At 48.3% G+C, this 25260-nt stretch overlaps 1 protein-coding gene across 3 annotated transcripts in view; it reads left to right on the forward strand.

Annotated features, from left to right (window-relative positions):
• Positions 1 to 24362, forward strand: part of Slc25a48 (solute carrier family 25 member 48) — a 40667-nt gene extending 16305 nt beyond the window's left edge. Inside the window, exons 5-9 of one of the 3 annotated variants that reach the window (XM_048791975.1) lie at positions 11648 to 11728; positions 12699 to 12956; positions 15480 to 15613; positions 21139 to 21295; positions 23961 to 24362. In XM_048791975.1, coding sequence (XP_048647932.1) covers positions 11648 to 11728; positions 12699 to 12956; positions 15480 to 15613; positions 21139 to 21261 — 596 coding nt within the window. In that variant the 3' untranslated portion in view covers positions 21262 to 21295; positions 23961 to 24362. The other 2 variants (XM_048791976.1, XM_015488585.2) reach the window with 2 other exon arrangements.
• Positions 24363 to 25260: the final 898 nt, after the last annotated feature.

Consider the following 25260-nt stretch of genomic DNA (forward strand, 5'->3'; position numbering starts at 1 on the left):
CCCTATCCATCCTACTACCAAGCTGCTGGTCTTAGCATTGCCTGCTCCACACACCTGCCCATCCTCTCCCACCCTCCCTGGCTCCTGGCCCTCAGAGCCATTAGAGCTTCGTGTTCTGGCGAGTGAGTGTCATGGGAGGAAAAAACAGAAGGTGCTTGGTGTGCAGAGTCCTGAGTGTCAGCTCTGGTGGAGAGACAAGCTGGGCATCGTAGAAGATAGACTTCAGTACCTCGAGCTTTCCTTCTTAGATCTTCCACTAATTTTCAGTCTCCCCAGGCAGGATAAAACCCTTCCTGGGCCTCTGTCTCCCTTTCTGTGTGGAGGAAGGGCTGGACCTGAGGTCCCTCTCTGGATAAATCCCCTCTCCCTGGAAGCCTCCTGAATGTCCTCCATATGACCCCTCTGCTCATAGAGGCTGGGGTTAACCCCTGTGTCACAACTGAAGCCCCCAAAACTCACTCAGGAACATCCCGACTCAATACCCAGCCCCCTGCCAGGTGATGTCCAGAAGAGGGCCCACACCTGCACAGAACAGGAAGCTGATGTTCCCTGTCGGGACAGGTGGAGGGCCTGAGGCATGGCTGCCCCGAGGATGTGTCTCATCAGCCAGTGTGCACAGTCGCCTTCAGTATGTGGGGCCACCAGGGCGACATGGAACAGGCAGATCCTCACCTTTATCTACTTGAAGTAGTCAACTTAGTTTGATTGAAGGCCTATACCTTGGAGGAATGTTTCAAATTTGCTGATGTGGTCCTGTCCCCAGGAGTGAAAGCAAAGATGTAGAGCGATGAAGAACATGGTAAGCAGAGTCAGCCCCCACACTGGCTGTTTTGTCTGCCCTCTCTTCTCTAGAAATGCCTTAGTCTCTGATGAGAGGAAACCTCTCCTTAAGTCAAAAAGCTCTTTGGGGTCCAGATGCTGCAAGAGGCTCAGGGATGAGGCTCCAGTGCTCCTGAGAGCAGCCCCCCCCCTTCCTCACCTGCATCTTGTCCCTCTAAGTGTCCCTTGGCTGTGTGGACACCAAGCCCTCTGGTGACTGCAGGTGCCTGGCAGTATCAGCCACTGAGAAGGGGTAGGAGGCTGACAGGAATAGGAGGCGGTCATTTTGGCCAGGAATCGCTCCAGAAAATGAGGAAGGATGTGGTCTCTTGAACTTCTTTCTCAGGAACCCTCTTGGCCAGAAGTAGAAAACTCAAAGACCAGCTAGGACCAGGGAGGTCACATCAGTGAGCCAGAGGTACCCAGGGAAGCTGCCCTCTTCTCTTTTTGTTGAGACCCGTGGCCCTCCTATCAGATTTCCTCTTTTGATTGAAACATGAACACAGGGCATATTCCATGGTCTGCCTCCCTCTGCTGTTTGAAAGACAGCAGCAGCTCAGGCACAGGGTGACAGATGAGGTGTCCGGGAGGCAGTCACAAGTGGTGGAGACTGTGGCCCACATCCACCCGAGGGCATGGCTGTCAGTGCTCCACCTGACAATCATGGAGCCTCTGATGATCCTGTGAGGCGCTTCAGTTGGAAATTGTCAGGTGATTCAATTAAAAGTGACAATAAACACAAACGGAACACAGTGTACCCCAAAGCTATGTGAATGAGGCTGGGGCCAGCTGAAAACAAATGGTCTCTGCTCTGGGTCACCCTTCTCTGGGTGGTGACTTTGCTGTCAAGGGCATTTCCAGCAGCCTTGGGCACAGCTTGTGGAATCTTTCTTGGCTTGTGATTTTACCCCCAAATTGCCAGTCCAGGTCCAGGATAATGACCATGTGATGTGACGGTCAGTAAGTACTGAAGCCAGGTGCCAAAGGCCTTGGCTTCTCTGCTTTGAGACACGCAACAAGTAGACCAGAGGCCACATTGGGGCGAGAGCCCAGTTCATCTGGCTGGGGGCTGGCAAAGAGAGAGTTAGTGACTTGTTCCTGGGTGTCTATGGGTAGTGACCCAGGGTCTTTCATACTGGGGCAACAGTGTAGAGCATGATTTCGCTGAGAATTTACAAACTACAGAGCATCAAAAGGAGAGAGAGGAAATGCTTATCTCCCAAATACAGCCCAGAAGTGGATGCACACTGTCACCACATTAATATGCTTCTTTTTCCGATTCTATATACTTAAGCTAGTGATGGCAAGAGGTTCTACTCATGCCCTATAGACAATTTTATTTCCTTTTGAACTCAACATATTTTGTTATGAAAAGTACTGAAAATCAATGGGTAAAACTTAAAGTCAATGTGCAATATTCACACACACACACACACACACGCACGCACACACACTGGAGGGCCAGTATCACATGGTAAGAATTGAGTTTCTGGAGTTAACCACCTGCTTCTAATACTGCCTCCACCAATGCCTAGAAACTGGACGACTCACCTAACATCGCCAAGCCTCAGTTTCCTCATCTGTAAAGCAAGCACACTCACCACCGTAGCCGCTTCCTGGCTGGGATGCATAGGGATGATGTATCAAATGTGAACATTTTGGCATAATGTCTGGCATATTGAAAACATGAATTAACTGTACTGTTAGCTATACTATTAGCAAATGTATTATTTTGTGTATATGTGGGGGAAAATCCCACTTTTTTTTTTTTTAGTTGTAGATGGACACAATACCTTTATTTTATTTATTTTTATGTGGTGCTGAGGCTCGAACCCAGTGCCTCACACATGCTAGGCTCTACCCCTGAGACATAACCCCAGCCCAGTAAATGTATTATTTAACAATCTTCCTACTGGTGAACATTTATTACAGTTTGTCTTCTCCCCAAAACAGTGATGTGATCAGCAAGTTTGTTTATAAAGAATTGCCTTCATTGAGGGTTATTTCCCTACATGCATGGGCTCTTTGTTTCATGGGAAGGGTGTGGTCACTTTTAAGATTGTGAAATTGTTATTCAGAAGGGCTTTAGCAAATCATACCAGCAGTTGCTGAGATTTAAAGGGAATTTCTACTTGGCACTGACTGTCATTGCACACTCAACAATGGTTGAGTGATCCTCGTGCAAACTCTTCCAGCTCACCAGAGTATTCTCCTGGGGCTTCTGCCACTTGGTAGGCAGTGAGGGCTGACCTGGGTTCAGTCGAATATGCCTATAAAAGTACAGAAACCCTCTCTTTTAACATTATCATGACCTTCTGCGGGATGTGAGCCTAACTAGGTGCTCTGCTCGGCCTAAGCTAAAAGTCGGGTCCAGGTCCTGGGGCCTGCAGTTTCCTTGCTGTCCAGGCCAATTCCCACCCTCAGGGCTGATGGCCAGTAACATTCACTCTCAGGTCTGTGTTTTCATTAGAGTCCTAATTAAAATGCATGTCACAAGACTGTCACAAAACAGGAGGCCAGATCTCAGAGGATCAGAGGACTCTGGTTTAACTACTTGCTGACTGTCCTGAGGACTTCACCAGGCCCAGCAGGAGGCAAGGGGCTGTGTGACACACCTGTTGGAATTCGCTCTTAGAATCCTTCATTCATGAGCACTTGCTGAGCTCCTGTGCTGAGCCAGGTGGGGTGGGTAAAGCAGAGGTGCTGGGTGCACAGCCTTGCCTGGGGGAGCCCCTAATCCAATGGGGAACCAGATGTGTACAGAAATGAAAAGGGCCCCCTGGAAGGCTCTGGAACCCTCAACTTTGACTCTACGATCAGGAAGGAACCAAAAAGGAAACAGCTATGGTTGAGATTTTCAAGTGCTAGGAAGGATTTAGAGGTGGGGTTTCAGGATGAAGGGTCTTTCATATTGGGGCAGCAGTGTAGAGCATGATTTCACTGGCAGGAAAATGCATGATTAGGGAGGTGTTTAATTACATAGTACAGGGAGAGTAGGGGATGTGGATGGGACACAGAGAGAGCTGGGAAGAGCTTGGGTTTCTTAGCCAAGGATGGGCTGAGATTGCATGGCAGCAGATACACCTAGATACACCTAGGACACCAGAATGACTGACCCGGAGCTACACTGCAGGAAGATGGATTTGGCCTTCAGAAGGCGTGGGAGGGTGGTGGGAATAGCGGAGGTGGGCGTGGAGGTGCTGCCCCAGCCCAGGGCCAGGGGCATGGGGTAGAGTGGCAGCTGATCAAAGGCCTGGATGGTGTAGAACAAACAAGCCAAGCATGAGGAACCCGCAGGAGAGGAGCAGGTCAAAATTGACCCAGGATTTCAAAATCGGGCATCGATCAGGACAGGAGGTCTTCCCCACAGGGAATTTGGTGGCCGATGACGTGCGTATGACAGTGCTGAGCCTGGAGTTGTGATCAGAAAATGCTTATTGTTGATGCTGATGTTTTGCAGCCTGGCTGGAGGAACACAACAGTCTGGCTGAGTTTGTGTTGGGTGAGGTGCCTGCGGGATTGCAGCTGCAAGCGTCAGGCTGCAGGTGCTGGCAGAGCTGTGCTAGGCCTAGAACTGACAGTTGAAGTCATGGCGTCAGATGCCAATGCCAAGTGAGCTGTCGAGGAAGATGGCCATGATGAGAAGTCTCGGGAAAGGATTTCAGAGGAATTAGAGTAACAACAACTCTAACGTGAGCTCACTCATCATTGAGCCTGTACTCTGTGCTAATGCATGTTCCGTCATGAAAACCCCACAGTAACTCTGAAATAGGCGCAATCAGTACCTTTATTTTATGGGTGGAGACTTGGAGGCTTGAGTTGTTCAACTAGTTGATGCCTACCTGGCTGTTCGAAGGTGAGGCAGAGATTGATCCCAGGCCATGCAACATCATGGCCCCTAGGAACAGAGCCCTGAGATGCTGGTATCACTGAAGTATGGGGGGGTTAGGTAAAGAGGGGACAATTGCAAAGCAGGGTACAGAGACAAAGGGGCAGAGAAGGAAATCTCTTTTCCAAGTTGGGAGAGAAAAAGGAAAGAGGAAAAAAGAAAAAAATCAGAGATCTTTGAGGGCAAGAGGAAGGGAGTTGAGTGACATCAGGAGAACGGGCTTTGCCATATGGAAGATGACCTGAATGGAGAATGGGAACAGAGTGCCCAGGATTTGTGGAGTAGAAGGCCCTCCTTTCTGGACATGCCAAGAGGAGATAAGTTGTACTGAATGATGAGTGGCAGAGAGGGCCTGCTGAGGGTGGCTCTAAGCAGGTGACATCATTAAATCTGTTATAGAACACAAAACCATTTAAGCCCAAGGATCTACATGGGGACAAAAGGGGGCAAAACCATTTCTCTGGTTTCCCTAAATCCTCAGAGACTCCCAGCTGAGATGGTTATGAGTTATGTCTCTGAGGTCCTGAGTGCCTCAGTTTTTCTCTTTGGCAACATGATTTTATGGCTTCCATGAAGATGGGTGGCCACTGAGAAAAGCACTCTTCTCCAGGCAGGCTGGCCTCCAGGAGGAACAGAAGGTTTCTTAAGTCATTCCCAATACAGGGCAGTATCTGCCAATGGTAGATCCCTGAGGTGACATGAGTTGTTCCATTCAACTTCTAAAGAAGGAAGATTCTGGAAAGGCAGCAACCCTTGAAGCATGACAAGAGACACAACCTGGAGATAACCCAGGATTGTACAGTCTGGGCCTTCTTGCCTCTCATGTAGGCTCCAGGCTGCCAACAGGAAGTGAGGGCTGGGACACTGGCAGCCCAGGAGTGGAGGGAGGAATTTTATGGAGAGGCCAGGCATATAGCCATGCAGTTCAAAACAAGTCCTTGAGCTCTGACTGAGTCCTTTTCAAAATATAGTCCCACATGGCTACCAGGGACCAATGAAGGTAAATACAATAATTATTTACCATTACCATCGTAACATACATACAGTATATTATACTGTAATGTACGCCATTGTAAAATTCACTGTGTAGTGGCCCAGTGATGGCACATCATTTGTTTTTTAAATCAATTGATAAGAGCAAGTATTATCCTGTGTTCTGGACTTGATGCCAGTATTGGTCATTCTTGGCTCTGTGTGGGCACCGGTGATCTCCTGCAGCAGACCTGGCTGCAGGCCACGGATGCCTACGGTTGGCAGGCCCAGCACTGTCAGGATCCGGAGTCATATCAGGACAGGCTAATAAACTCAGGAATGATAACTATTTGCCTTGAATAAATGCACTTGAACAACACAGGTTTTAGTAAAGTGCCATTTGCCAAAATTCTCTTTGGATGATCACAAAAGCCAAGAAGGTGGACAGGCCACTCCTTGACCCTACTTTTATAGATAAGGAAGCAAAGACCCAATGAGGTGGAGTCCCCTGCAGAGGGCTGGGCAACAATAGCAACTGAGCAGGAATGGGAATCCCCGTCAGCCTCTAACGCAGGGCTCTTTCTGTTACAGCGTCTGCCTATTTCAGACCATTCAGGTCCTTAGAAAATGGCTGGAGTCTTAGAACAGGCACTAAAGGAGAGCTTCCAGCTGGTTATGTCCTGGGAAAGTGATGCAAGGGGTCCGCCGGTGCTGTGGCCCTCTCATCTCTCAGCCATGGCCATTAATTCAGGAAAACACTAGTGATGGGTTGGGGGTGTGGGGTGAAAAAAAGACAGACAGACACACTTAGAGAAAAAGCTGGGGCCAGGGGAGCCCCGACCTCTGGTGGAGGAGCCGTGACCCAGAGCTAGCTCAGCATGTTTTTAATATAGGTTTCATCAAAAGGTTATTTGTGGGAATGGTTCAATAAAACAGGCCATCTGAAGGACGCAGGACTGGTGAAATATTAGGGTCATCTTGTTAGGCTCCGAATTCTCAGTCCCTGAGGGTTGGTGCCTGAGCTCAAGGTCCCGACTGATACAGCTCTGCTGCTTTGCCTGGAGCCTCCTCGGGCCAGCATCACCAGAGCAGCTGGGTCATCTTGACCTTCACCTTTGCACAGGAAGTTCCCAGTGCAATGCAACCACGAGGCAATCAGAGACCATGATCCAAATCACTGCTCTCCATACACTGGGCTGCTCAAAAATCCAAACCAAACCCAAACCAAGGAGGTGATGATGGCCAGCTTTGTGCTGGAGTCCACACCACCACATCACTGGATGCCCCCGTAGCCTCTTAGACCAGTGCTGTAGGTGGGACCATGACTTTGGAGTTCCTTTTAGTATCTCAAGCCTCTGGCCCAAGCATCAGATAGGGCCGACCTTTGCTAAATACTAAGCGTGCAATGCTTTGGGAGGGAGGCCTCAGTGCTGGAACCCACCCAGAACAGATGCTCCTGGGAAACAATGCCAAGGTACATAGGGTCTCAGGCCCTGGGTCTCTGTATCACCAGGAAGTTTGCTGCCCCAGGAAGGGTAAAAAAATACATATGCTCAGAACACAGCAGCATCAAAGTCGGATCCTCCCCCCGCCCCCCAAAGGCAAAGTTACCTACAGGGGCACATGCCTCCAGGGACCTTCTGGCCCAGCCAGGCCAGTGAGCAATGAAGCCAGATGGCCATGACATATGGTCAAAGGAGCAATGGCAGGGACGAGTCGATGAGGCAGGGGCCTGCAGGGGGCTTCTTTTAGCACCGTGTGGGCTCCTTCACTCCTTGTGGAGGTGAGGAGCAGGTGGGAGCCAATTCCACTGACCTTAACCGTCCTGCCAGTTTTGGTGTTGGGTGTAAGCTAGCCCTAGTTGAATTTGGGAAAAGAAAAGAATCCCAGGCCTCCTGAGTTTTTGAGGTATATAATTCATTCTTATCACAGAAAAAGATAATATGCCTTTGATTTAAGGAAGGCTATAAAAAATGGTCTCAATGGCAAAGCACTCATGAGATATGACCAAAATTTGATTTATATTTCCATCATTACAGAATAAAAATTTCTAGATAGAGGAATAAAGTACCTTTACTTTAGAAGAAGATAAATTTTATGTCAGTCCTTTCACACACACATGTGCCCTGAAACCAAGCCCTGAGGAAGAGGTTGGAGACAGTGGTCCATGTGAGCTTCTAGCATCCTGTGACCTTCCCCGGGGTCCTTGGACAACTGACATGCAAGTCCAGAGACTTTTCTTGTGCAAATTTCCAAGAGCTACCTTCTAAAAATTTTCCAAACTAAAATTGGTCCACAATTTTATTTTAATTGAGTTAGCAAATCTCTGATTCAGCCCTTTCCTGTGGTTACCTGCCAAGGGTCCTGGGCCATACCTTCCAGACCATGGAGCACCTGGGAAATACTGCTGCTTTCTAGAAGAGGACTCTCTTGTTCATTTATCAGAAGTGATAGCTTGACCTGGTCAAGGATATTTATTGCTCCAACTATTGCTACTGAATTAAAAAGAAGAATTAGTGTAAATTCATTATTATTTTAGTTTGTGACCTTGAACCTAACCAATGGTATGGTGGCAATGCATTTAAAAAAATTTTTTTTAGTTGTAGATGGACAGCATGCTTTATTTTATTTGTTTACTTTTATGTGGTGCTAAGGATTGAACCCAGTGCCCCACACGTGCTAGGCAAGTGCTCTACCACTGAGCTACAGCCCCAGCCACGCCATGCATTTTTATTTGGACATAAAATAATGATGACTAACTTTGATGAAGTTGTGATTTGAGATCTCACTATGAGTCATTCACCACTATTGCCAGTGTAGATGGACAGTAAAAACTGCCTCTTCAGAGATTTTCTTCTGGGTGAGTGTCAGCTCCTGAGTATCACAGAGTTCTTTCACCCTGAGAATCAGGAGAGGGTGATCGGCTGTGGAATCTTAGCTGTTACTAAGTGAGCTGTGACCAAAATAGTTTGTTTCAAGTGTAGGAAGTGATTTTCGGGTCAGGTGTGGTCATACATGTGCACACAGCTGTCAGGACTCATCAGAACTCAGCAACCACGCACTCAAGAGCTACATCTTTTACTGAATACAAATTAGACCTCAACTGAAAAACTGTGGGTTGGGGGTGTGGCTCAATGGTAGAATGCTTGTCTAGCATACACAAGGCCCTGGGGTTGATCCCCAACCCAATGAATGAATGAATAACACTAAAAGCAAACAAATAAAACAAGGATAGAAGGTCACAAGCTCAGGAGAATGATTGCTCTTCATGGAAAAAAAGATAAGCCTTATGAATAGGAAAGAGACCTAGCCAAGGTTAGTATACTTCAATATGCTCATAAGGAAATGCTCTTTTAAGGAAGTAAAGTGGTATCCTCTTAAAAACCGTCAGTGGCATTAAAGAATAAAGACCATGAAAATGTTTCAGATCAAGGGAGAAAATGCTATAAAGGAAAACATTATTAGAGAGTAGATTTAACTATTATCAGTTTAGATGTTTTAAGCTGACAACTCTGCTATGGTTGCATAAGACGGTATCCCTAGTCTCAAGAAATGCATTCGGAAGTATTTAGGGGTGAAGAGCCATGTATGTAACTCACCCTGAAATAGTTTACAAAGGAAAACTGTGTATATGTGTGAAAAATATATGTGTGTGTATACAAAAGAATTTCCTTATTGCTTACCTTGAGAATAAAAGAAAAAAAGGATGTTTTGTCCTTGTTGGGTTTGGGTGACAAAGCAAGTTCAGGACATGTGTTTTTCCAACATCTGTGTCTCCAAACAAGGAGGATTTTACCACAACCCGTCCTTCAATCAGTCACTCCTGAAAGCCACACCTACCCACACCTGGGGAGCATGAGTGAGCTGAGAGGAGCTCTAAAGCCATATGGTTGCTGTGGCTTGGATGAGTGTCCCCCAAAGGGCTCATGTGTTAAAGGCTTGATCCCTACAGTGATGCTATTGAGAGGTGGGGCCTAGGGAGATACTTAGGTCATTGCAGGGGGGCATGCCCTCAAAGGGAATAGTGGGACTCTAACCCTTCCTTATTCCCTTTTGCTTCCTGGCTGATGAGGTGGGCAGTTTTCCTCTATCATGCACTCCCACCATAATGTACTGTTTCGCCAAAGACCCAAAACAATGAGCCAACCAACCAAGGAAAGGAACCTCTCAAACCATGAACTGTAATGACCTTTTTCTCTCCATAAATCGACTGCCTCAGTCATTTTATTATAGTGATGGAGAGCTAACTGACACAACAGTACAAACTTGAGTCAATGCAGAGCTGTGTCAGCCTCCTGATGATGATAATCACTAGGGTAGTCACTATGAAAATTATGTTGCTTTAATAATCATAAGTGGGTAATTCTCAAGCAATAAATCCTAGATTTTTTAATAAGAAAGATTGCTAGATTTTTATTGGAAGTGCATTCAATCTATAGATATGAGGAAAACTAGTTTCTTAATAATCAAAGAACATGGTATATATCTCAATTTATTTAAGGCCTTCATTAATTCTCTTAATATTTTACAGTTTTCATAATGCCTTGCAAATACTTTATTAAATTTCTAAATATTTCAGATTTTTGATATTAGAAAAAGCATTGTTTTATAAATTTAAATGGTGGCCTAATACATAAAATAATACATAAAATGCAGTTAGTTTTCTATATCAACTACTAATATAATCTTACTAAGCCTGCTATGTAGTTCTTTTATTCTATAAGTTCCTTAGGATGAAAATAGAAGCAGTTTTGCTTCTTTTTTTTCCAACTTGTATGCTCCGTCCCTCCTCAACCCCCTTACTGCACTGACTGGGACCTCAGATTCAGTGTTGAATACAAATGATAGGAATAGATACCACTACTTTGCTCCAGAACTTAGGAGATATAATATTCAGTCTTCATGCTTGAGTATTAATGTGAGCTGCAAATTCTCCAGATGCCTTTTATCAGGTTGAGAAAGTTCTCTTATTCCTAATTTATGAAAAAGATAATATATCATAAGCAGTTTGTACTGTAAATGCAGGATCAATTTAACATTTGAAAAATCAATCTGTAATTCATCATCTTCACATTAAAAAGAAGAAAAAAAAATTTGACTATGTCAGTTGGCACAGAAAAAGTTATTTGACATTCTAGAACACCTATCTGTAATGAAAATCCTAGATTTTTTATGTTGCAAACTTAGAAGAATATAAGAAAATTTATTGTTTACCCTGGAGAGTAAAGGAATAGAATACAGATTTTTGTTGACAAAGCCAGTTGGTGATTTGGCAAGTGTTTTTTCGGGATCTGTGCCTCCAAACAAGCCAATTGTTATTTGCATGCTGTCGTCTTTCAACCAGTAACTCCTGGTCAGGTCAGTGTTACCTGGAGATGAAAGTGGCCTGGCCAAAGTTCATAGAGTGGGACAGTGACATCTATTCTGTGTCATGGGCAAACTTCCCAGAATGGCCCAGGCAATATCATCAGGGTTTGGGAAAGAAAGGGATGTCCAAAGACCTCTCAGTGGGCTTTCAATGCCCACATTGTCTGATCTTGCTCAAAGAAACTTGTGCCCTCCCAAGTACGCTTTACCCCTGATCACCTCCTATGGGACACACAGTGGAGGAGGTGAGTGAGGCTCAGTGTCCTGTCCACATTTTGTGGATGTCAGGGAGTCACTCACTTCTCCACACACGGATGGAAATCTGGGTTGACTGTGTTCAAGCACACTTTGAAGGCAAATAAAAACCTCCCTCTGACCTCAAGGACTTCTGGGAAAGTCCAGGTTGTCCTTTAATCCCAAATCTGCAGTTGGGACTGTGGAGTCATGTAGCCAAGTGTTTGATCCTGAGGCATGTACGAAACCAGATTGGAACATGGTATACAGGGAATTAAACCCAGGTAGCAAAGTAGTGTCATGATCATGGGCAGACTTCATTCATGTTGTGTTAGTTTCTTGAGAAAGGTCACTCTATCTTCTCAGGACTGGAAGGTCTCCTGGGCGTGAGCCAAAGCTGTGCTAACAGGTTTGAAGCAGGGAACAAGATGAACCCCAGGGAGGCAGGTAAGAAGTGACCCGGAGGACTAAGTAGGAAGGAAAAATTTTTCTGCTGGCTCTATAAACCTTAGAAGAAGCCAGCAGCATAAGCCACCATCTGCCAGCACAGAGGCCAAAAAGGAGCCACTACCCTGGAGCCATGGACTTTGAAGGCCCAAGGGCTCCAATGTTGCCCTACAACTGTTTAAGGGCACAGCCCGGCCAGAGCTGAGTGAGTCAGAGTGAACATGCCCAGCCCTGCAGCCATGGGGTCCTGCAACTGATCACACCAGACGCCTCGCTGTCACTGTCACAATCTCTGGACACTTATGGAGCCGACAATCTGCTAACCACCAGGCCCAGTACTTTACATGTTTATCTCATTTAACTCACAACAGTCTTTCCCTGTTTTAAAGATAAGGAAACAGGCTGAAAATGCTGACCTGTCCAGATCAAAAGTTTGTAAGTGGTGGAGTTAGGATTTGCAGACAGGATACTGGCTCCAAACCTCATTTACTTTGGTGCTACATTGGGCATCAGTACACATGCATACCCAGACATAGACACACACACACAACAGAGAGAGAGAGAGAGAGAGAGAGAGAGAGAGAGAGAGGGAGAGATAGCACATTAGATTCTCTAGGCTCTGCTTCAAGAAAGAGTTTGGTGTGTCTACTTGTCATTGATCCTAGGCACTCTGCAGTCACATCTGCTTAGAAAGACACAGTGAGAGTTGACCAGAAGGCCCTGGGAATCCTAAGGCAGCTTGAACTTTATCACCTGCTTGGAACTGTCTCCAATCCAACTGTGCAGGTTGGCAGGGGCTCCTTGTTGGGTTTTCCAAATTCTTTTGTGAGCTGCCAAGAAGGCCGGAAGGTTTGGTAAAACCCCAAGCCACGTGAGTAGAACTGTCATGGGCTGCACTGGCTCCAGTACCAGGGATGGCCAGTTTCTCACCCCTGGGTCACATGCCATCTTCTCTCCCCTGTCTCTGTAGCCAACCTCAGTGTGAAGTCCAGGGCAGCGGCTCTTGGGGAGCAGCCAGCCTACCAGGGACCGGTGCACTGCATTGCGACCATCGTGAGGACTGAGGGCCTGGCTGGGCTGTACCGGGGGGCCAGTGCCATGCTGCTGAGGGACATCCCGGGCTATTGTCTCTACTTTATCCCCTATGTGTTCCTGAGTGAGTGGATCACACCCGAGGCCTGCGCAGGTCCCAGCCCCTGTGCTGTGTGGCTGGCAGGTGGCATGGCAGGTAAGAGCAACAGCAGCTAGAGCCCTGTCCCTGGGCCAGCCATTGAAGTGCAACAGGGGACAGTGGTGGAGCCTACCATGACCTTCTGAGCCATGAGGGAGGTGGGACTCATCCAGCCACACATCCAGGAATTCTTGGTTAAGTACTTCTCTGCGCCAGGCCTAGAAAGGTGGAGAAAGAGCTCAGAACGGCAGATGCCCCCTCATCCTCTTATCCCCTTCACTCTGGAGCTGTGAGAATGGAAGTCCCCATGGGGGTTCACAGACTCCCAGACAACAGAACGTTTTCTGAGCATGCACTCTACGTCAGGGACTGCTGAGCCACGGGCAGGAAGTCTGTTCTCATGGCTCTCCTGTGCTGACTCACTGCCAACCTTCCTGATGTGAGGAAGTCACTGTGTCTAGAAGGTGGGAATCAACCTCCCCATGTCACAGATGAGAAAACTCAGGGTCAGATATACTAAGTAGCCCACCCAAGGTCATACAGCTAGTTCAGGGATGAGTCTCACAGCAGGGACCCTGCAGTCAGAAAAACCCAAGTTCAAATCCACACTAACTCATTTTGTGACTGTGGATTTGCCACTTAACCTCCCTGCCCGGAACCCTGCACCATATCCCTATTTGATTTATGGTAACACTCAACAGCCTCCAGTGGTTTTCCAGGCCCTCTCTGATTTGGCTCCTGCTACCCCTCGGACCTTATTTTCTACTTTTCCTCTCCCTTTACTTCCTCTTCTCCAGCCACACTCATCTCTTTGCTGCAACTTGACTAAGCCCTGTTCTCCCCCTTTGATGAGAGTCATTTCAACGGAGAGAAGGGTGTTAAAAACCTAATTTAAGGCTGGGAGCAGTGGTGCATGCCTGTAATCCCAGAGGCTCAGGAGGCTGAGGCAGGAGGATCTCGAGTTCAAAGCCAGCCTCAGCAACTTAGTGAGGCCCTAAGCAACTCGGTGAGACTCTATCCCTAATAAAATATGCATATGTATTTTAAAAAGGGCTGGGGATGTGGCTCAGTGGTTAAGCACCCCTGAGTCCAACCCCTGGTACCAAAACAACACTAACAAAAACACCCCAAAACCTCATTTAAGTGGGATTCAAAGAGAATGGGATGAAAGAAATTAGAGAACCCAAGTATATACAATACTTCTGACAAATTTTGCTGTGCTCTAATGAGGAATCGAGAAATGGAGCTGTAGGCTGTGGGCAGAGCAGCACGTGGAAGTCGAGAGAAGACTGCTTTTCAGGAAGACAGATATCTTGACACATTCCTTGCTGACTCACCGACCCAAGAGAGAAGAAAATCTTTGCTCCTTCCTCCTTCTTCTCTTCCTTCCTCCTTCTCCTCCTCCTAACTAGCTATGCTTGAACTCAGCAAATACATAATACAGCCCACGTCTTTGCCACCAAACAATTCTGTGCTCCCTGTGCCCCCATGCATCTGAGGCCCGTCCCTTGCCCTGCTCCTGGTAAAAGTGCATGAACACTGGTTGGCCCAGAGGATGAGAAGTTTCCATCTGCTCTCATTTCTGTTGAGAGCAGGTGCAAGCAGCCTGGCAGCAGACCTCATTTCACGATGCCCTTGTCGTGGGCTGAGCGCACCAGGGCAGCCCTGAGGAAGCATCCCATTATTCTGGCAGAAGGCTGGAAGGAGTTGAGATCCAGAGGCTTACAGGGGGCTTGAAGGTCAGGAGCGGCAGAGGTTCAGAATAAGTGAAGATATCTTTTAGGAGCTGCTGAGCAGCAATTATTTAACCTAGCAAACCGACTGCCCTGGACTTTGACATTGGTGCATTTTCTCTCTCCACCAGAGAATGTGCCAATTTCTGTGTTTACACAATAACCTGGCATTATTTTCCTAGAATCCTTTAAAGTCACAAAAGTGCTCAAACTGGGGCATGGTGCTTATCCAGTGAGGATGACTGTGGCATGTGGTCCCAAAGTTCTATTCCACATATTTGGAAAAGAAAAGGGATTTTGGAAAACAGGAACAAACAAAAAGCCCTGTCCCTAATCTTTTATGCAATCCCCAGTTTGGCCCTTCTGGGTGAGGAGCCATCTGCAAGTGTTTATTCAGCTTCTCCAGGTTCAATGTAAATCCTGCCCTGGGGGAGTTGAAAACCTTTAGCAGCCTCACCCTGGGCACTGCCTCCTGCTGCCACATTCTTGTGGAGCTTGTCACTGTCTCACCCATCATAACAATAAACGCTGCCATTTGTCCAGCACTGACCGTGGACTGGCAAGTCCATGGTCAAGGCTTCATATTTATCAGTTCACTGGGTCCTTGCTCCGTGAAGATAGGCACTGCTCTACTTTACAGATGAGGGGCCCCAGGCTCTGAGTCCCACAACAAGTGGCGGGGCAGGATCAGAAACAGATTCTGCAGGTCCCAGCCCTGAGCTCTTTCCAGGTCCCTCAGCAGCTTAGGGAGCTTCTTTGTGGTGGAAATCCTCAGGGAGCCAGGTCCCTCCAGACCCCAGCCAGCCAGCCAGCCAGCCCTGACACCTGATCTTTTCTCTCTTTGCAGGAGCGATTTCCTGGGGGACAGCGACTCCTATGGATGTTGTGAAAAGCCGACTCCAAGCTGATGGGGTTTATTTAAACAAATACAAAGGCGTCCTGGACTGCATCTCCCAGAGTTACCAGCAAGAAGGCCTCAAAGTAAGTCCCAGTCCTGTGCCAGTCCCTGGGAGATGCTTCAGACATGTGGGGGGCATGAGACCCCAGAGGTGCTGTCAGGTACCATTTATCAAGTACCGTGAGCAGATGCCACACCCAGCACCCAGCCTGTGCTGTCTGTCTAGTTCTCACCCCAGGCTGGTGGACGGGGGAGGTATGCCTCCTACCTGAACAGGATCCCAGAGGACTGGTGACCTGCTGTGGTCACATGGCTGCTGGTGGTGGAGCTGGGGCTTGCACCTGCATCTGTCACCAGTTTGCTTCTCATCAAAATGGGATGGGTCCTTCTTTCCTTTGCCTCTAAGTGGGAGATTCCAGAGCCCCCTCATATCCTTCTTGCCCCTGGATCATCTCTCCTTACCAGCTTTAGGCCCCCAGAATTATCTTCAGCTCCCCACCCCACCCAAGGCCAGACCCCATCACCTCTGGTCTCTGCTGTGGAGACATCTCTGACCCGGCTCCCCAGGCCTTGTCTCCTCCATTCTTCTCTCTGTAGCCAAAGAACTTATCCCCTTCTGACTACCAATCTATCCCCGAGCACAGACCAGACTTCACATCTGGTGTCCAAGATTATAAAGAGAGTATCGCCCTCCAGAGAAACCACTGTGCCGGCCCTCCCTACAGTGACCCCTTGCTCTCTTGGCCTGGCTGTTGGAGTGAGCAGACAATTTTAAGGTTGGGCCTGGTTATCTGTGAGCTAGGGGTATCCAAACTTCCCCCAGATTTACATTGAACCTGGAGAAGCTGAACAGACACTTGCAGAAAGGCTGCTCACCCAGAAAGGTCAGACTGGGGGCTGCAAAAAGGATTAGGGACAGGGTTTTTGTTTTTTTCAAAATCCCTTTTCTTTTCCAAATATGTGGAATAGAACTTTGGGGCCACACGCTAGGGTCACCCTCCCTGGATAAGCACCAGTGCCTCAGTTTGAGCACTTCTGTGACTTTAAAGGACTCTTCTTACCATGAAGGACTGGGGTGTTCATGGGTTAAATTAAACTGGGCTTGTGAAAGGTGCTCCAGTTTCTTGCAGAACCCAAAGGGAAGAGTGGACTTTGTCATCGGCCTTAGTATTGCCAGGGTTACTTGCCCCCGAGCCTGGGTCTTCTCCATGGCTGCCTCACCCTGAGCCCTGCCAGATGCTCCACCCCATACTTCCAGGCCCAGCACGACTGCCCCCAGAGTCCACTGCACCTCTCCTGTCCTCCTGCATGGCGCTTCTCACGCACCACAGTGGACAGCAGACTTTCTATACCTGCCCTTCTCCTCTTCTGCTATTTCCTCCCCTACTTGGAGAAAGGTCCAGAGCTCTGGATGACCCACAGGAGGCTAGCTAGCATGCTGTGTGAAAGGGAGCAGGATCCAAATCCCCTGAAGCTAGAGCAAAGGGCCAAATCCAAAGGACAGAACTACAAGGGGTCAGTGTGACTTACAGCCCTTCCTATGAAATCATCAGTCTCCTCTGTAGAGGAGGCTGCAGTCCGATTTGACAGAGGATCTTGGGAAAAATGCCTGAGGGCTTTCTATTTTTATGTGTTCACTATTAATTTGACAAATGCCTACTTTTAGAACAACCAATATGTGCCAAGTTCAGTTCTAGGAGTCGGGCCTAGAACAGTAAATAAAGAAACACAGCCCATGCTCTGATGAAGCTAACTGCCAGGGAGCCAATGACGGAAGCAGGTCCCAGGGCTTCATTAATACAAGCAGAGTGGGTAGAGTAAGGGAGGTGAATCACAGACAGAATGTTGTGTCCACCTCTGGTCACTATCTATAGATTAGGACACGGATGCTGCTCAGAATGAAGACCAGAAGTAAAACTTCATAGCACGTGAAGGAAAGGCAGGCACTGACACTGGGACTCTGGTATAAAAAGATGTGATGTAGAGGGAATTTTATTTCTATCTGTGTTTGGGGAAAACTTGAAGCTTTTCTGTTTTATTTTTATTGTTACTATTATTATTTTTACAAGAGCTGCTCTGACAAAAGGGTCAAGTTTTTTTTTGTTGTTGTTTTTTCTTTCTTTTGTATTTTTTCCTTTTAGCAGAGGCACAGTTTGTAATTCAACCAACAATTACAGAGAAACACAAAAGATATTCAAGTGGGGTGCTGCTTTTGTCTGTTTCCCAAAATATTAATGTGCCATAATTCCAAGCAATCTATACAGGCTAAATATACGGCTGATATTATTTCCTCCCTAAATTACGGGCTCCATAAAAAGTGGAGTCCTAGAAGGCACCAAGCCAGGCAATCGGGTCTTAGTCTTGGTACCATTGGGGTCCGTGGTGTTTCTTCACAGCAGGGTTTGAAATAGACACAGGAGTACTCAGCTTGATTAACCACGGCCCCAGCCGGATGGTTCAAGATTAAGTTTTAAATTTTAATTAATGGATTAGAGACAGATAATGTGTGAGCATAGGAAAGTTCCAAAGGCACAGGGGGCAGGCTGTCTCAATGGCCCCCTTATGGCCGCTGTCCTTTCAAAAGCAATTGCTATTATGAGTTTTTCATGATATATTCCAAGAAGACTGCCTGCACAAACATATTTATGTGATTGCCTATTTATGTGTGAGGGCATATACGGACATTTCCAATAGTACAGTGAAAAGAGAAAAAACCCACAGTCCTGGACACTCAGGTTGCCTCAAAGGCCATTTCTAGCAGCAGGAGCCACCTTTGCTGAGGGCCAGGGGGAGACTGAAGCCCCAGGGGCCTGAGCTCTGCTCTCTGGACCACGGTGTTTGGAACATTCTTTGCTGTATCTCAGAGGCAGGCACAAAGCCCTGTGCCCATCTTCCTCTCACCTGCTCTGGTCTCCTGTGGAAGAACAACTTGGGGTGACAAAGAACCAGAAAGAAAGGGACAGGAGAACGGGACTTGAGTAGCTGTTGGTAAATCACTTCAAGATGACAGGGGAGTGGCCTTCGGGGTGGAGAAGCCAAAAGTTCATGGTCTTGTTCGAAAGCTTTTGAGTGAGAACAGGAGGAAGACCTAGTGCCCTGGAATCCACTCTCTGCCCACCTCAAGGCTCATCTCTGGCCACCTGGGCCATGGCTCCTGTTTGGAGAGTTGTCATCTGAACAGAGGAGGCTGGAGGAGCACCTCCATATCCTTCAGTGCCACACAGGTGGCCATGCTGAAGGGGCTACTGACAGCAGGATGGGGTTGGATGAGAGACTGATAGAAATGCTGTAGGTGGACGAGCTTCCTGAGGCACCAGGGGTCAGTTGCCTGGTACTTCTGTCCCTTGGGGGTCTGGAGCCCTCCTCCTACTCCAGGAATCCCCCACTGCCTCTGCACCAGGAGTCCTGCGGCTCAGAGACTGTTCCTTTTTCACATGGGGGAATTCATTTATCTCTTCATTTACTGATCCCTCCATTGGCTCATTTAATAAGCAGATATAGAAGGTCTATGCTGGCAGGTGCTGGGGACTCAGAGATCAGCCACACCCACAACCCTGCACTCACTGCCCCTTGGGGGACAGACAGGACACGGGTGGTGGGAAACCAGTGTGGGAAGTGCTGTAAAGGGGAGATGCTGAGCGCACAGAAGGGGACAGGTCATAATGGACCTTGGGGAAGCCATGTGAGGATATCCAGAGGCTGCAAGCCAGGTCTCTAGAGCATTTTTGGCAGAGGGGACCAGAGGAGACCTAGTGGTGAGAGGGAGCCGGCTCCTCCAAAGAACCACAGGTGGTCAGCCTTCTCCGAGTGTCAGATATGATGAGCGGCAGCCCAGAGAGAGTGCAGGGCCAGGGCACATGAGATGTTGCAGGCCAGGGAATGGCATGGACTTGATTTTGGCTATTGGGCAGCTATGGAGGCTTCAAGAGGAGTAATTTGGTCAGGCAGGACTATATGTTCTGAAAAACGTGGGGTAAAGCCAGCAGCTCTGCTCATTGTTCTCATCCGTGGGCTTCACGGCAGAGCAGGTCACAGCTCCTGGAAAGAGATCCCTCTGTGGGGCAGGAGGCCCACACTCCAAAGCTGAGCCTGCTTGGCCCAGCTTCATAGAGCAGAGCCAAGCCAAGGCCCACAGGGAAGCCTCTGTGGGCACCCAGCATGGAATTTTCCTCTTGGAGGTTGACCCAGTTCCTTGCTGTTATTCTGTCACTCTGGGTGAGCTTGTGGAATTCCAAAAAGGTTAGACATTGGAGAGGAGGGCTCATGTTACCAGGATCTAGCTTGTACCCTGCCCAAATGGCTCCAGGGTTTAACTTGCTCACCTCTGGGGACCTGGGTCCATCAGCTCCTTTATTGACCAAGCTGAATCCCTAGGTTGTCAAGATCACCTGGCATCTTGGCCAATGACAATGACCTTCACCCATCCTAACACAGCAGCCCAGGGTCCGAGGGAACTAGAGAAACACAAAGGGCTGGTCACTGCTTTCTTCAAATGCCATGTCAGTTTCTCAAGCTTAATGACCTCTTTAAACCTGTCAGAGCAGGTTTAAATCTTGTGCCTGACAGTTCTCAGGTCATTCATGCTTGAGTGAGGATTGGGTGGTTGTTTCTGCCCACAGAACACATGAAAAGACAGATCCTTCCACACCTCCACTCGCCCAAGCCCTTATCTGTGCTCATCACTGTCTGCTTATGTTGTTCCTAAATGGGGCTCATGTTCTCCAATAGGTTGTAACTGCCCACATTTGCCAGAGCCCGCTCAGCACCACACAGGAAGACTCAAGGAGGGAAGCATCTGATGATGTCCCTAGGAATGTGAGATAAATTCAGGTGACAGAGCCGCAGAGGCAGAGTCTAGCGGCTCCTCAGGACAGGCCACGCCTCCTCAGCCAGCGTTTGAGGTTGAGTTCTTCTCACTTTTAGGTGACAGTTTTCCATAATGACAATGGTGGGGGTGGCAGTCAGCCGTGCTGGGTGCTCACCATGCGTCAGGCGCTGTGTGAGTACTTCAGAAGCATCTCATTCATTCCCTCAAATAGCAGCTCCATTTTACAGTTGGGAACGCTGAGTTCCAGAGAGTTTGCTACTCGCCCAGGTAACCCAGCTACTCATTGGGAAAGCGGTGACCTGACTCCATATCTGCAGTTTTAAGGACAGCTGAGTTTTTCACTTGCAGTTTTGGAGATGTCACATGAATGAAGCACCTGTCACCGTGGTGGCATGGGTGATGTTCTGCCTACTTAGGATTTCCAGATTCTTGAGCCCGTATGTGTGTGTGTGTGTGTGTGTGTGAGAGAGAGAGAGAGAGAGAGAGAGAGAGGACAATCAAGCAAGTGTATGCAGGGACTCGACAGTGTCTTAGGGACTCAGTGGTTTGCCTATGGTCCTAAGTGCCTGTGTATCAGAGTGGCGGGGGAGGGGGAGGGTGCTCCATCAGACATGACATGGGTCAGGGCAGGGGCATGACTGGGGCATCCCATGTGGTCTTTGCTTGCACAGGGCCAGGGGCCAGGGTGGGCAGCACTACCAGCTGTTTCTCTGGCTCCCAGGGGTGGCACTGCAGAAGGTGTGTGTCAGGTCCTGCACTAACTGGGCCTCCTGTACGAAGGTGTTTTTCAGAGGCATCACTGTGAACGCTGTGCGAGGCTTCCCCATGAGCGCCGCCATGTTCCTTGGGTATGAGCTCTCGCGGCAGGCCCTGCGCGGGGACCAGGCTGTGACGAGCCCATGAGGGCCAGGTCATTGTGCTTCCTTCCCAGCCAGTTGTGAGTATGAAACTCCTCTCTTCGTTGTGAAAATGCTGTGGCCTTCTGAATTTGTTTTTCTGTCGCCTGTGGACTGGCAGTGTGCTGAGTCCTCAGTGACTGAGGTGGGCACAGAACTCCCCTGGTGTGGCCAGTTCGCCTCCCCTTGTTCCCATCCCACAGCCCTCGAGAGAAGTGTGGTGAGCTCTTCCGTTTCAATGGAGTGACCAGGCTCGGAAGCGAGGACTCCCAACAAGGCCTCCACTCCCTGCTCCAAGGGCACCACCTCCCCACCTCCCTGTTGAACTTCAGAGCCTCAGTGTGAGAGCCTCCCATAAGCTCCTGCGGCCCTAGAGGACAGGCTTCTGCCACCACTCCTGGCCTCCATACTGCCCGCTTCTGAAAGATCACAGAACCTGAGGGATTTTCTAAAAACAAATCTGAGCAGGTGACTCCTTTGCTCAAATGCCCTCAGTGGCTTCCCCCTGCCCTTCAGACAGAGTCCATCTTTGACCCTGCCCCTTCTCCAGCCTCAAATCTCACACCCTCCTGAACATCCCATCTCGTCCTCACCTCTAGGTCTTACTCAGGCTGCGCCCTCTGCCCAACTCCCTCTTCTCCCTCCTTCCCCCTTGTCTTGGCTTCATCAGGTCTTTGTCCAGCAGCCCCAGGTATAGAAATCTCCTCCCCCAGGATGCCTGCCTGATTTCTCAGCTAGGACGAGGGGTGCCTGCTGTAGACACCCCATGCCACCCGGGTGAGTTCCACCTGCCTGATTGCTGCCCCGTTCCCAGCCAGGTGAAGGCCCCAGCACACTGCACCCCACCCGCTGTACTGCTAGGGCCTCCCACAGAGCTCCACAGATGGCCTCCCAGCAGCCATGACTACAAACTCTCCCAAGGAGGGTCTGCATCAGAGAATTCTAGAAAACTTCCAGGACCAGCCCTGGGAGCTGACTTTAAATAAACTGCTTCCAATTTTTACTAAAGGACTGACATTCACAGCTCTTCTGGCTTTTTGCTCCTTTTTTTTTTTTGTTTTTTGGAAATAAAAGGAAAAGGGTAGTAACACATTTTGCATAACTAAACATCTTGGTGAAGAGTTATTGCATTTGGATAATGTCCAGGGCAGGGCGGGGCAGGGACATTGTCATGTTTACTGAAGATGTGTTCAGATATCAGCCACCATCCCCCCCCACACACACACCTTTAACAGGTAAAGGTAACTTTTCAAAATTCTATAATAAGATCAACATATTTTTACTGTAGAAAAGATGGAAAATCCAAATAAACTGGAAATGCAAAATAAAAATACCTGCCACCACAGGAACTTGTTAGTATTCTTCCAAGTGTTCTTAATGTGTCTCCCCACGTTCCAATTGTACTTTACACGGCGTTTTATAACTCACTCTTCCTGTCTGATAGTTCAGGACTATTTTTCCATGTCATTAAATCTTCAGCTACAAAATAGTTTTAATGCCAGCCTCACGGATCCCAGAGTGGCTGGATGCTTGCCCAAGCTGTCAGACTGTGCCACTGTGACTGTCCCGGTGATCAGTGACTTCAGGAGGAAGGAGGAAGTTTCTAGTGAGCCAAGTCACGACCGTCCTGGATTTGGCCTTTCAGAGCAGTGCCCAACCCAATTGGAAGCTTTTCTTTCTGAAAGTGCTCTCCTCTGCAAGGGCCTTGGACATCTGCATCCCTTAGGAAAGAGGCCAGCGAGGGACGGGGAGGAGGCTCCCAGCATCTGGTCTGGAGCCTCATTTTGAACAAACCTTGCTCAAGGTGTTCAGCTTTGTATTCTAAACAAGACCCAAGAATACCAAGGCCTTCTACCAAGACCTAGATTTTAATTTACCAAGTAGCTCTAAGATTTCAGGCAGGTCATTTCCAGGCAGCTAGAACACCCTTTAGACAGAACAAGATGACGGCTATTACAGGACCAAGCAGCCCTGCAGTTCCTCAGTGGTGGGACAGTGACTGTCTCAAGAGTCCCTTGGGTACAGGTGCAGGACTCATGTGGAGATCGTTTCTAAGTGCCTGCCAGGGATAGAGGACCCAACACCTCCATTCTCAGGGAGGAAAAATACTTTTTGCCATTTGTCCCCTGCCTTATTTCCCTCTCAGGTACAAGGAGTGACCCAGGGACAACATAAAACCCAATAAACAGTATGTGAGGTTTCTGTTTTGTGATGGATTTTACTTTTATCTTTTACATGGAGAAACCAGAGTCAACAGACAATTCAAGAAAGACATTTGGCAGTCGAGATGGGCTCCCATTCACTGGCCAGCAGCCAGTGAATGGCTTTTCTGAGGTCTCTGAGTCCAACTGGGCATCCCTGCCCATCTCTCAGTACCTTGAACCTTCCTGGAATAATGCTGATCTGTTCTTTGCTTGACACGCATGCTCCAAACCTCAGTGGCCTACTTTCAATTTCAGGAAAATTTAATATCCAAGGAAAGGAGACACATTCTTTCTATAATATCTTTTTAAAAACATTTACATATAACCCCAGACGGCCCCCGCCCCCGCCCTTCAGCCATGTACATGTGTTTTCATGGTGAGGCTTGGCCCATTGCTGTTCCATGAGTAGTCACAAGAACTCTCTGAGTGGGTTGTTTGACCCTAAGATCCAAGATGACAGCCTTAAAAGGTAATGTTCTTATCTTTGCTCCTTTTCTCCCAGGACTGGTGTCATCTGACCAGGGTCTCATTCCACTACATGTTGGGGCTGGCAGCATCTGCCCAACCAGCAAGAGTAAATTTACTGGAGAGAAATCAGGACCCTGGCCATGCAGGCTCTGTGTCAAGTGGGCCTCCAGCCAGTGCACTGGCCTCGAGACGCCTTCCTTCATGACTACAGGCTCTCTGCCCCTCACCCCAGCCTGGGGCCCTGAGCTGTTGCTTTGGAAGAAACCAATGGACCATTGACCAAGCAGTGACCATCTATATCAGCTCCAGATCAGTGCATGGTAAAAAGTCAGGGCCAAATAAACCCTGCCCTCGCAACTGTCATAAACTCATTGGGGATTCACATGGAGGAGCTGGAATTGACTCTTGGTTTTCAAATAAAAGCATTAAAAACCTCTTCAGGTTGTTTCTGTGTCAGATGCCTCTGGCTGACTTCCAAGAGGCACCAGGTACCCTCATTCCTGAGTTTCTTCAGGCTCCTGGAGATGGCATGGCCCAGAGAGAAGCCTGCTCCATGCAAGTAAGCCGAGGAACTAGGGATGGCTGTCTGGCTCCCGTTCTCCCAGGTTCCTGAGGTCAGCAGTGAAGGGCACCGTGGTTGAAAAGGGCCACGGAGAGAAAGACAGGTAGGTGTTTCCCAGCCTGTGCCTTAAGGCTCCAGAGATGGTGACCCTGAACTCAGAGGGGTGGGTGTTCTCTGGGCCTGATTTTCACCTGGAGAATAAAACAAAACAAAACACTTTGTCGACACTCTGGTTTCCAGAATGATTTCACTGTTCTGTGTTTTATTTCCTATTAGAACCACTTGGGAGATCTGGCTCTTTTGCTATTGAAGTGGCATATCCATGATGTCACTCCCAATTCTGTGTCTGAGGTAGGCAAACCTAGTCCAGCAGAGAGCTCTTTCTCACTGAGCTAAATGTCACTTCAGGATCCTCAACACTGTGCAGCCACCACCAGTCGGTCAGAACTAGAATGTAAGATAAATCCACTTGCCATCCCTGGCTTAAATTCAAGACAGGGGAATGTCCCTGAATTCCCTTTTTAAAACTCCCTTAAAAGAGTCTCCCTTGATTTCTCCACTAACCTGGTCCCACTCACCACCACCTTGCCTTTTGGTGACTTGGATCATGCCTCTGAAAATCTCCAACACCAGACCCAAAATGAAGCATGACTGCACACAAGGGAGTTGAAAGTGTTAAGTCTGTCCAGCAACATCCTCTTGCCCAGCAGAAGGTTCTCCCTTTGGGAGGAGCCCCTCAGCTTGTGCTCCTCTGTCTCTGTTCTGCGCCACC

Source organism: Marmota marmota, unplaced genomic scaffold, assembly GCF_001458135.2.
Source record: "Marmota marmota marmota unplaced genomic scaffold, marMar, whole genome shotgun sequence".
Taxonomy (NCBI): Eukaryota; Metazoa; Chordata; class Mammalia; order Rodentia; family Sciuridae; genus Marmota; species Marmota marmota.